This window comes from Lagenorhynchus albirostris, chromosome 10 (assembly GCF_949774975.1).
Source record: "Lagenorhynchus albirostris chromosome 10, mLagAlb1.1, whole genome shotgun sequence".
Lineage (NCBI taxonomy): Eukaryota > Metazoa > Chordata > Mammalia > Artiodactyla > Delphinidae > Lagenorhynchus > Lagenorhynchus albirostris.
Window position 1 is genome coordinate 83,737,504 of NC_083104.1, and position 11,536 is coordinate 83,749,039.

General features: G+C 42.0%; 2 protein-coding genes across 2 annotated transcripts; both read right to left on the reverse strand.

Annotated features, from left to right (window-relative positions):
• Nucleotides 1-96: 96 nt before the first annotated feature.
• Nucleotides 97-9,061, reverse strand: LOC132527611 (histone H2B type 1-M). The gene is made up of 2 exons (XM_060163515.1): nt 8,615-9,061; nt 97-486 (listed from the first exon to the last, which is right to left on the reverse strand). Exon 1 carries the CDS (start codon nt 9,002-9,004, stop codon nt 8,624-8,626), a length of 381 nt encoding a protein of 126 aa, XP_060019498.1. The 5' UTR covers nt 9,005-9,061; the 3' UTR covers nt 97-486; nt 8,615-8,623.
• A 121-nt stretch (nt 9,062-9,182) lies between these two features.
• Nucleotides 9,183-10,863, reverse strand: H1-4 (H1.4 linker histone, cluster member). The gene has a single exon (XM_060163487.1). It carries the CDS (start codon nt 10,813-10,815, stop codon nt 10,156-10,158), a length of 660 nt encoding a protein of 219 aa, XP_060019470.1. The 5' UTR covers nt 10,816-10,863; the 3' UTR covers nt 9,183-10,155.
• Between the last annotated feature and the right edge of the window lie 673 nt (nt 10,864-11,536).

Genomic DNA, 11,536 nt, shown 5'->3' on the forward strand with positions numbered 1-11,536 from the left:
CAGAACTTAATGCCAGAAAATAAACTGAAATATAAATAGTCTTTCCAGAAAGGGAAGGTCTTAGGAGAAGAATTTGAATCAACAATGAAAGCGGAATTTCAATTATCCATAGAGTTTATTAAATATAGCGTCTCATTTACAAATGTTTTGCTATCCTTTCAGACTTCCCCCAGCAAAGGTAGTCCACGGTAAATAATGAGTTCCCAGTAATTACGCCTGTAACAGAAGTAAGTTCTGTTTTTATTATGTAAATAAAAATAAAATGAAAAAGCTAAAACACCTTGTTTAGGTTCTTCCACTCGGGTAGTGATCTCCTTTTGATAAGTCAGTGTGCAGCAAATCAGGATGGGTAGGATTTTGGTGGGACATACACACTAATCTATCATCTCAGGCAGGTCAGACATCATACTTCATAACTTCTACGGCCAGATTCTCATTTTCAGTTACTGTTTGCATTCATTTCTTCTCTGCACTCATGTCTCTCCCCTGATTGAAGAAATAAGAAAGGTTTATATATTAGGTGCCATTTTGCCATCAACGTTAATATCTGCTATACAAAGAAGAGGGTTCTGTTTACATACGCTTGTATAATGTGCTATGAGGAATCTCTACTCCAGTGTTACCTACACTTTAGTCATTATTAGCATTAGCAGGTAATGACTCAAACCATACTCAGTCGAGAGATATTTCTCAATAATGTAATCTTTGTTTCAAGTCTCCCAACTACCCTTTCTGGGGTGGAATTCAAATAGTTCAAAAGCTTATATTCTCTCCCTTTTGTTTTTGACCTGAAGAGAATTAGTCACTCTGATTTTCATTTTAATTCAGAGATTAAGGAAAATATAACAATTGCTAACAACTGCTAAGTGCTTACGAAATGACTATAACTGTTTTAAGAGCTTTACACAAATTATCTCAATCCTTAATATAACTCTAAGAAGTAATGCATTATTATTATTCTCCTTGTATAGATGAAGAAAGTGAGACCCAGAAGAGTCACTCATTCAATTGAACCATTTCAACAACCAGATCTGGCCTCTATTCCTGTTGTTCCAGACGTATGTGTATTTTAATTAATTAATTAATTATGTCGTGCTGCAAATGGTTACTGAGAGCCTACTGTGCCTGAAACAGTCAAGGCATTAGGGAGTCAGTAGCAAAAAAGACTAACCCTGCTCCAATGAGCTTACAATCTTGAGAATGGGGAGGGGAAACAAATAATAAACAAACTTATGTCAATAAGTACTAAGTATAACAAAGAAGAATGAATGGAGGAAAGTAAAAGATGGGATAGGGAGGTATCATTTTACATCTGCTGGTCAGAGAAAGTCTCCCAGATATGATACCATTTTAATTAATCCACTCAACCTAAAACCCAAGAAATGTGGAGAATATTTCAGTTATGTTACAGGTATTATACCCAGCTGAAATACCAAACACATGACTAAACCTGTCTACCCACTGCCTCTCTCTTATCAGTCTTTTATAGGCTTCTCTTTGGTCGCTAGGCCCTTTCCCTCCCTTTTGTAGTAGTTTGCTTCTTCCATTCTTTTTCTGACTCCTCATTTTCTCTCACCTTTCTTCTTTTCCCCATGCTCCTCCTCCTTCTTTCCTAAAAAAAAATAGCTATAATTTGGCTGTGATATTGTTTTGTATTTATGAAATACAGCTTAACATTCACTGTTAAAACTTATAAACAAAACTCTAAAGCATAACTCCTTTAGTTTTCTACAATTCCTGTTCCCTGTGCATGATGGCAAATTTCATGGTTTATGAAAGGAAGAGCCACTCAAATGCTGCTTTTCATGTAAAGGAGCCTTTTCTTCTATTTAGCACTAAATGCCCATGCCACCAACATGAAACTTTCCCCAAACTTTTCCCAAAGTTGAACTCTACCTCTTCTAAGTCTTCTTTTCCTGCAGCTAGGGTTTGGAGGGAAGTTGGGAGTATGAATCGAGAAGACTGCTGAAGTTGTTCATCTGAATAAAGTACAAAAATTAGTCTTCCAAAAGAAATCTCCTTATAATTTCTGGATTCACAGTTGATCTAAGTATGCAGAAATATGTGACAGGAGAATCATAAAAAGCAAATAGTTGTAGAACTCAAGTTACAGTCGATAGATATCTAATTCAAAATTGTAAAAATATAGTTTTTCTTATGACTTTGTTCAGAATTAACCTTATCCAAGGAGGTATGGCCTTTGCCCTTTGATGGAATGTGATCTGTAGGCCCTTGGAATGTCCTGCATGATAAGAATTATCTTTGTTTACCAGGAGGCATTGAGCTACACTGGATAGTGTAATAGGATCATTTATGTTGGGTGCTTTGGGCCATGCCATATCTGTACTAGATCCAGAGGAACTGGATACTAAAGATCCAGTCTGGACACCAAGGCTTGGGTGAGTTTCCCTAGTTGGCGATACATATTGTGTTGTCACACACTGTTGCAGGAAGGTGTTGTTAACACTCCATGACTCCACTGGGAAAGGGTTACCGGAAGCTCTGAGTTTGGAACCCTCCTAGATTCTGCTCCATGTGTCTCTTCCCTTTGCTGATTTTGCTTTGTGTTCTTTTGCTATAATAAACCCTAACCTTGAGTATAATCGCTTTTAGTGAATTCTGTGGGTCCTTCTAATAAATTATCTAATTTGAGGGTAGTTTTGGAGAGACCTCTGAACCCTGAAGTTGGTGTCAGATGTGTGAGTGCAGCCTTATGGACTGTTCTTAGCTCTGCACTATGTCAAAATGGTATTATTATTATTTTTATATGCAGTTTTTATGTTTTTAATATTTATTTGGTTATACCAGGTCTTAGTTGCGGCAGGTGGGCTTCTTAGTTGTGACTTGCTGGCTCCTTAGTTGCGGCATGCATGTGGGACCTAGTTCCCTGACCAGAGATCGAACCCAGTCCCCCTGCATTGGGAGCGTGGAGTCTTATCCACTGCGCCACCAGGGAAGCCCCACAATGGTATTAATATTACTATATTTTTTTATCACTCAAATATTGGGATGATTTTTTTTGCCTTAATTTAATGAATTTGGTAGTTCCCACATGAGCCTAAGTCTATTCACCTAACTGCAGACTTCCAAAGAGTGATAAACACTTGTTTGGGCCTTAGTGAAAGATAAAGGGAAATGAAAGCAGTTAACTGTAAGCTTCCTTGACGATCTTACAAAACTGAGGGCTCCTGGAAGTCAAGGACAACCTTATTTCTCTTTGTATCTCCAGTGCCCATGCCAGTGACTAGCCCAGACACATTCAATGACTATCTCTTAAATAAATTGATTTATAAATAAGTATGCTAACTACTGCCATGGCACAATTTGCTAGGACGTTTTGACACACATCAAGAATCTCCTTATAGGGCTTCCCTGGTGGTGCAGTGGTTGAGAGTCCGCCTGCTGATGCAGGGGACGCGGGTTCGTGCCCCGGTCCGGGAGGATCCCACATGACGCGGAGTGGCTAGGTCCGTGAGCCATGGCCTCTGGGCCTACGCGTCTGGAGCCTGTGCTCCGCAACGGGAGAGGCCGCAACAGTGAGAGGCCCGCGTACCACAAAAAAAAAAAAAATAAAAGAATCTCCTTATAAACCTTCATAACTGAATTCTTCACTTTAGTTTCTTCTTTTATGGAGTTTCTGCTAACTCTTAATCTGTTACCTTACACTTGAAACATTGTATTTTTTTACTCATCATCAATCTTCACTCCTATATTTTAAATAAATTTTTATGTTACCTTTAATTTCTTGACAATTTTAAATTTCATTACCATTTTCTATATTATTATTTTCTCCTATTTTCTTTTTTATTTTAATTTATTTATTTTTGGCTGTGTTGGGTCTTCCTTGCCGTGCACGGGCTTCTCATTGCGGTGGCTTCTCCCACTGCGGAGCACCAGCTGTAAGCGAGCGGGCTTCAGCAGTTGTGGCTTGCGGGCTGTAGAGCGCAGACTCAGCAGTTGTGGCGCATGGGCCTAGTTGCTCCTTGGCATGTGGGATCTTCCCGGACCAGGGCTCGAACCCGTGTCCCCTGAACCAGCAGGCAGACTCCCAACCATTGCACCACCAGGGAAGCTCTATTTTCTCCTATTTTCATATACCACAGTATTTTCTGAAATTTTAATTTTTTACTATATTTATTTTCTTCTTTAATTTGTTTTCTTTTTCAAAAAGACCAAACGTATTAGTTTGTTGGACATTCCAAAACAATCGTGCACCAGAGATTTGCTTTCCTGATTGCAGTTTAGGATTTCTCAGATGAATTAATTCAATTCATTCAATATTTTAAAAAGTACCTGCTGGGCTTCCCTGGTGGCGCAGTGGTTGAGAGTCTGCCTGCCGATGCAAGGTACATGGGTTCGTGCCCCGGTCCGCGAGGATCCCACATGCTGCGGAGCGGCTGGGCCCGTGAGCCATGGCCGCTGAGCCTGCGCGTCCGGAGCCTGCGCTCCGCAACGGGAGAGGCCACAACAGTGAGAGGCCCGCGTAACGCAAAAAACAAAAACAAAAACAAAAAAACCTGCTATGTGCTGAGATAATGTTATATTTAACCGCAGAGGCCGCTATTTTGTCCTTTACAATCTCAGAGAAAAGTCCATCAGGACATCATGTGGGAGTTTTATTGACTTTGTCTCTGTGGATAGTGGTCTATTATAGTCTAGGTTGCTGGAATTCCTAAAAATCTACCAAGTATAAAGGTATTAAGTTCAGGTGATTTTACAACTTATTTCTATCTAATCTTTAAAGCACAAATACTTTTTACATTCAACTATTTAAAGCATAAAAAGAATGATGTGGTGGTTTTAAAATATGTCCACAAATTTTTAAAATATCCTTACCTCAAAAGTGGATTCTAATTCCCCTTCTGAATATATGCTAGGTTTAAGTGACTTGCTTCTAAAGAATAGAAAGTGGCAGAAGCGTCAGTGTGTGATGTTCGAAACTAGGTCGCAGAAGGCATTCCTGGCACTCTCTTTCTCTATATAATTTCTCTTTCTGTGGGATAACAGCTAACGTGTTTTGAAGCGTCATTTAGCCCTCCAGAGAGGTCCATGTGGCAAGGAGCTGAGTTCCTCCTGCCACCAGCCACCAGGAACTTGTCTGGCATCCAAGATGGCATTCAAGCCATCTTGGAAGGGAATCCTCCAGCTACAGTCTGGAGCCTATGCTCCAGATGACTGCAGCCTATGCTTACATCTTGACTTCAACCTCCTGAGAGACCCTGAGTCATAACCACCCAGTTAAGTCACTTCTGGATTCCTGATCACAGAAACTGAATGAGATAATAAATGTCCATTGATTTAAGCTGCTCAGTTTGGGGATAATTTATTATAAAGCAGTAAATAATAAAGGAGAACCCTACAGTGAAGTTTATGAAGCTACCATAACCTTAAGGACAAAATCTGATGAAGGTAAACCCAAAAGAGAAAATCATAGAATGATTTTATATATGAATAGTAGAGATTTTAAAAATCCACGTAAAATATTAAAATTTATCCAGCCATTATTTAAGATAATAATACAACATGACCAAATAAGATTTGTCCTAGGACCGGAAGCATGGATTAACATTAGAAAATCTACATGTACTTTACTGCAAAAGGTTAAAGGAGTAAAAGGACATTATTTCATCAGATGACAAAACTTCATAAATCATTCCTAATAAAAACTCTTAAAAAAGAATTAAAAGGAAACTACATTAGCACAATAAAGACTACTCTCTCACACACACACGTGCTCACACACACAGGTATTATTATAAATAATGAACTACCAAAGCTATTTCCATGAAAAGGAGAAAAAAGATGGTGACATCTAATAGCATGTCTAATATGAAATAGTTTGTGATTTTAGTTAACACAATAACAAGATAAAAGAGATTAAGAGAAATTGTTATTGGAAAGAATATCAAAGATTTTTTATTTGCTAATGACAGTATTATATGCAATGAAAATCAAGATAGCCCATTAAATATGGATTAGCGTTAACAGAATTTTTAGCTAGATACAAAATGCATGTAAATAATCAGTCACTCAAGTCCTCTCCCCCCAAGAATTTCAAACAGTGCTTTGGTCTGATGCCACGTGTCCACACAGATTAGAAGGCACAACCCTATGAAAATCAGCATTATATTTGTTGTAAGAATGTATATGGCTTAGTCTAGTGTCACACAGTAACCCTTTCTGTTGTATCATTTTTCACTACATTTATTTTTCATTGTATGAGTAATCCATCAATTCTAAAAAACTGTCAGCCATGATCATTTGAATCTCACACTGCATCATTTTCTGCGTGTCCTGCTACTATGATTAGATGCATGCCAGACAATTTTACTACTAATTCCAGATCTCTTAAACTCACTTTTACATTCGTCTCTTTTCATTTTGGATAATTTCTTGTGTTCTGGTTATATAATTCATGAAAATTCTTCAGCTGGGTCTAATTGGCTATTAAAATCATCCAGTAAGCTTTTAATTTCAGTTCTGTTATAATTTTATATGTATATATATAACTTGTTATATATATAATTTTATATGTATTATATAAATTTATGTTTATATTATATTTATATATATTATATATAATTATATATATAATTAATTATAGAATAGTAACATTTGTTTCTATAGAAAACAAATAGAAATTCTAGAAATAAATGTATATATATTTCTAGAATTTCTATTTTTTTTTCAAATCTATGTGATCATTCTTTGTATCCTCTTAATCCCGCACATATTTTTTTTTTTTAAGATATTAAAGTTAGGCACTTGAAGTCTGTATCTGTTAATTTGTGCTTTTGCTTTCATTGTCTGTTGCTTTTGGTCATGGTGCCTTATTTCATGGTGTGTTTGGTTAATTTCGGTTGTGAAGCTGCTCATTCATTTTCTTGGATATTTATCTGTGAAGATTTATTGAGGCCTAAAATGAAGCTTATTCTTCCAGAGAGGATTTGTATTTGCTTTTACCAGGTGCTCAGGGGCACCAGACCAGTTTGGGATATCCCTAAATTAAATTCTCAGCCTGGGTGTTTTGAATCCTTGTGGTATTAAGGCTGAAACAACTAAGTGTGAAGTCTGGCTTGTAGTCCGAATTCTCAGCAGTGGAATCTACTCAGCACCAACGTTCAGGGCAGACTGTTTGCCATCATCTATGGTGAGTGTGTTTGTGTGTTTATTTCTAGTTCATTTTGGTCTGGTGTCTCAGCTTCACTGGGAAAGAGTTCTTATCATGCTCCCCACCATGGCCAGGCGTCACATAACACCCTAAAAAACAAAGCGCAAGTTTGGGTGAAGTCAGCTGTGGTGCTTGGGGTTTCACGTGGGCCAAGCCCCTGGGACCGAGAGTTCCTTGGTTTTGTGGTGGCTCTTCCTTGCTTTTATAAATTAAAAAATATATTATTCTGGATTTTAATCGTTCATCCAAGTACCCAGCTTGCCATATTATGGAAAATCTATCCCCATAATCCATGAATCCCTGTTTCTTTGGGAGATCGTGAGAACCCTAGAGTTTCTAAATTCATTCCTCCCTCAGCCAACAATACCCTCCACCTAAATTTTCCATCTCAACCAGCACTTCATTCCCAACCCAGCCTCATCTACCTGGCAATTTTCTTGGTGACCTCTGACTATTGATTCCTCTCCTCCCGGCCACTCCCTCCCAGCCCCTCTGGACCTCTTTTCAGAGATTTGTCTTCCCGACAGAATCTATTCCTCAGCAGTGAAAACCTTTACCCCTATCCTACCGGCCAGAAAAGGCTTTCCTTCTCATTCTACTTCCTCTCCGTCCTTGACGCTCTGGGACATCCGGTAAAGCGGAGAGGGTGCTGAAAAGGGGGCCTCAGACCTTAATCAGGCGCCTTAACTGATTGAGTACTGTGCTTCCCTCTTGTGACCCAGAGGACTTTAAAGCTGAATGCTGCCCCCAAAGGACTATAAATTAAATATGACTTTCTGGGAAAGAAGATACAGTAGCTGACAGGGTTTGAAGGCTTCCCTTTCCCTTTCCTCGGTGCCTAGGCTCCTCCTCTCCCTCCTCTACCCGCTGCTCAGAGCTTCAAGCAGAAACTGCACCAATTACAAAGCAAGAAAACTAGAAAAACCTGTGTAACATTTCAGTGAAAACTCCCATTTCCTTCAGCATTTTTTCCAGAAATACATGTCTATATATATATATATTTTTTTTTTTAAAAAGGAAAGAAATGGAAAAGCTCCGAGCAGAATGAAGTCAGAGCATGCGCCTTCGTGCTCTGGGTAAGGGGTCATCGCCAAATTCCGGATCAACCTTAGGATCAACTTGGAGACCTACACAAGAAGAGGAAAGCTGCACACTCGAAATGGCATTTTCAGTGCAAATTGGTATCTGGTTATGTGGTATCATGGCTCTATGGAAGTGTACTTGCCCATAGTGAGCGCGCAATTAACAGCACATATTGTTATTTTCTAAGTTCCTCATAAGTATTTTCTACGCGGCTGTATTAGTTAAAGAACAGTAGTGAAGCTTTAAATTTGGCAGGAGACATCCGGAAATAGCCTTTGGAATGAAAGGATTACAACTCATCTGCTGAAAGCATGCGTGGCTCTTAAAAGAGCCTTTGGGGTTAGGTGTAAAGACGCTTACTTGGCAAGTTTACTTGGAGCTGGTGTACTTGGTGACAGCCTTGGTGCCCTCGGACACGGCGTGCTTGGCCAGCTCCCCGGGCAGCAGCAGGCGCACGGCCGTCTGGATCTCTCTGGAAGTGATGGTCGAGCGCTTGTTATAATGCGCCAGGCGCGACGCCTCGCCCGCAATGCGCTCGAAGATGTCGTTGACGAAGGAGTTCATGATGCCCATAGCCTTGGACGAGATGCCGGTGTCCGGGTGGACCTGCTTCAGCACTTTGTACACGTACACGGAGTAACTCTCCTTGCGACTGCGCTTGCGTTTCTTGCCATCCTTCTTCTGCGCCTTGGTCACCGCCTTCTTGGAGCCCTTCTTCGGGGCCGGAGCGGACTTGGTGGGTTCAGGCATTGTAGCGTTAAAAATTCGAACACTAACGCTAACACCTGGGAAAAGAGTCGCCCCCGCTGAGGCCACATTTACTTATAGATGCGGTATTCAAATTAGGTTAGTAAGATTTCGCTCATGATTGGATTAATTTTATTGTGGCGTCACAAACAGGAATGTAAATGATACTAGCAGGTCTACCTTTTCATTGGCTGTTTAGTTAGTGTGCTTTGACCCAATCAGACGGGCCTAGACTAGACTACCCATAGCTAGTACAAATAGCCTTTTGAAGCACCTGCACTGTGTATTTCACAGCAAGCAGATGAAAGGAAATGATAACACGCTAGCTTTAAGTTAGTAACTGAAAGCAACTTCTCTGTTCCTTTGGATAACTTCGTGCATTGGTTCGGGCCCCGCAACTAGTCACCGTGTTAATGTCCAGCTGGAGCTGGTGGACAAGCTCGTAAACGCATTACCCCGCGCCCTGGGCAGCTAACCAATAAGTAGCCACTACCTGCACCTAACGTGCTGGGCTGGGTCACCCTCTTAAAAGTTCACAATTCTTAACCTCTTCATCCTCTATCAGAAGTCCTGATAATTTTTGTTACTTATTAACCATGATGCTTAAAATACTTGGGAGTATTTTTCCCGCAAACTTGCCAGTTTTGCCTGTCGGCATGCCCTTGTTAAGCAAAGAAAATGCAAGTGGCTCATTAAATGATAAACCATCTTTCGTGCAATGGGGTAAACATTTAAATTTCACTTTAGTGGTCTCCAGACACCTACAGAACGTAGTGCCTGATACGGTGGGGGGAGACTTCCTGCCCCTGAGTTTGTGCTCTCCCTTACCGCGCCCTTTGGGGCGAAGTGGGGACTTTCAACCAGCGGTCTCCACTCTCCGCACACTGGAGCCTAACACAAGCTTACGCTCAGGCCTGTTCCCTGGTCAGTCTAACCGCACACTTACCAGTTTCCTAAAGGGACTGTCACATTGTACTACAGCCGAGGCCATCAATACCCGCCCCAGGGAGGGCCGCCCCTCACTTGCAGCTTTTCACTTCCTAACCACGCCCCCTTAAAACATGCCAACAGCTCTTTTCCTGATATCTTTGGGTGGCTCTGAAAAGAGCCTTTGGGTTGTGTCGAGCTTCTAAGCCTTAGGCCAAAGCAACTTCCTATTTCTTCTTGGCTGCCGCCTTCTTTGGCTTGGCTGCCTTAGGTTTGGCGGTCTTTGGTTTAGCCGCTTTGGGCTTCACCGCCTTAGCTTTCGCTGGGCTCTTGGGCGCCTTCTTCGGCTTGGCTGCCTTCGCTTTTTTCGGACTCTTTGCTTTTTTGGCTCCTGCAGCCGCGGCAGGCTTCTTCGCCTTCTTTGGGGTCTTCTTGGCGCTCTTCTTGGGGGTGGCCGCCCCCGTCGCCTTCTTGGGCTTCTTAGCTCCTCCTGCGGGCTTCTTGGGCTTGGCCGCGCCCGCCTTCTTGGCTTTGGGCTTAGCCTCCCCGGTGGCCGCCTTCCTGTTCAGCTTGAAAGAACCCGAGGCGCCGGTGCCCTTGGTCTGTACCAGAGTGCCCTTGCTCACCAAGCTCTTGAGACCCAGCTTGATCCGACTGTTATTCTTCTCTACATCGTAGCCCGCGGCCGCCAGCGCCTTCTTGAGCGCAGCCAGAGACACGCCGCTGCGCTCCTTGGAGGCGGCGACAGCCTTGGTGATGAGCTCGGACACCGGGGGCCCAGACGCTTTGCGCTTTGCGGCACCTGCAGCCTTACGGGCCTTCTTTTTCACCGGCGTCTTCTCGGCAGGGGCCGGTGCAGCAGGCGCGGCGGGCGCAGTCTCGGACATGTTGAAGGCGATTGTTGGGAAAGCAATTCGAGCCGGAAGCAGAGGCACTGGCCGGGACTCGGGCCGCGCCGCTGCGCCCGCCCGTTTATATAGGGCGGAGCTGCGCCGTGATTGGTGCGCTGTCCAGCCCGCCTCGCTGGCAGCCTCAGAGTGTCCTCTCGGATCCCGAGTTGTGTTTGTTACACCTCAAAAAATGCCAAAAATATCAAAATTCTCTGCACTGAATTGCCCGATTTTTCCCAGAAAATGATCCCCGAAGTCTCAGGCTTCACTCAGGTCTCAAATTATGAGGAAAGCACAAAACCTTATGCCAAAACCCAGCAATATTTCCCGCCGTGCTTGTCAAATTTCAACTCAGAGAAACAAAACTTTCTATTTTCTTCGTAAATTATAAACCGATCTTTAACTGTGGAGTTTTCTGACCTCTCAAATATGATTCTCCAAGTGGTTAGGTTCTTATAGGTCCAAAAAGCATGTAACTGGCATTAGGATTTTTATTACAAATCTGCACTTAAGTGAGGGAAGTAACACAGGCTCCTCTGAGAGTCCTGTCTATTGAGCCGAGGGCATTTGAGTTCATCAAACTGGTTTAGTTTAATGCTAAACAAATTATTGCCCATATGAGGTTAAATGTTGGACCCCTGGGACATCAACGTATGCAGCCATGGTTTTATTTCTTTCTGTTGCGTCTGGGTTTTTAAACAATTCCTTAGGATAATTC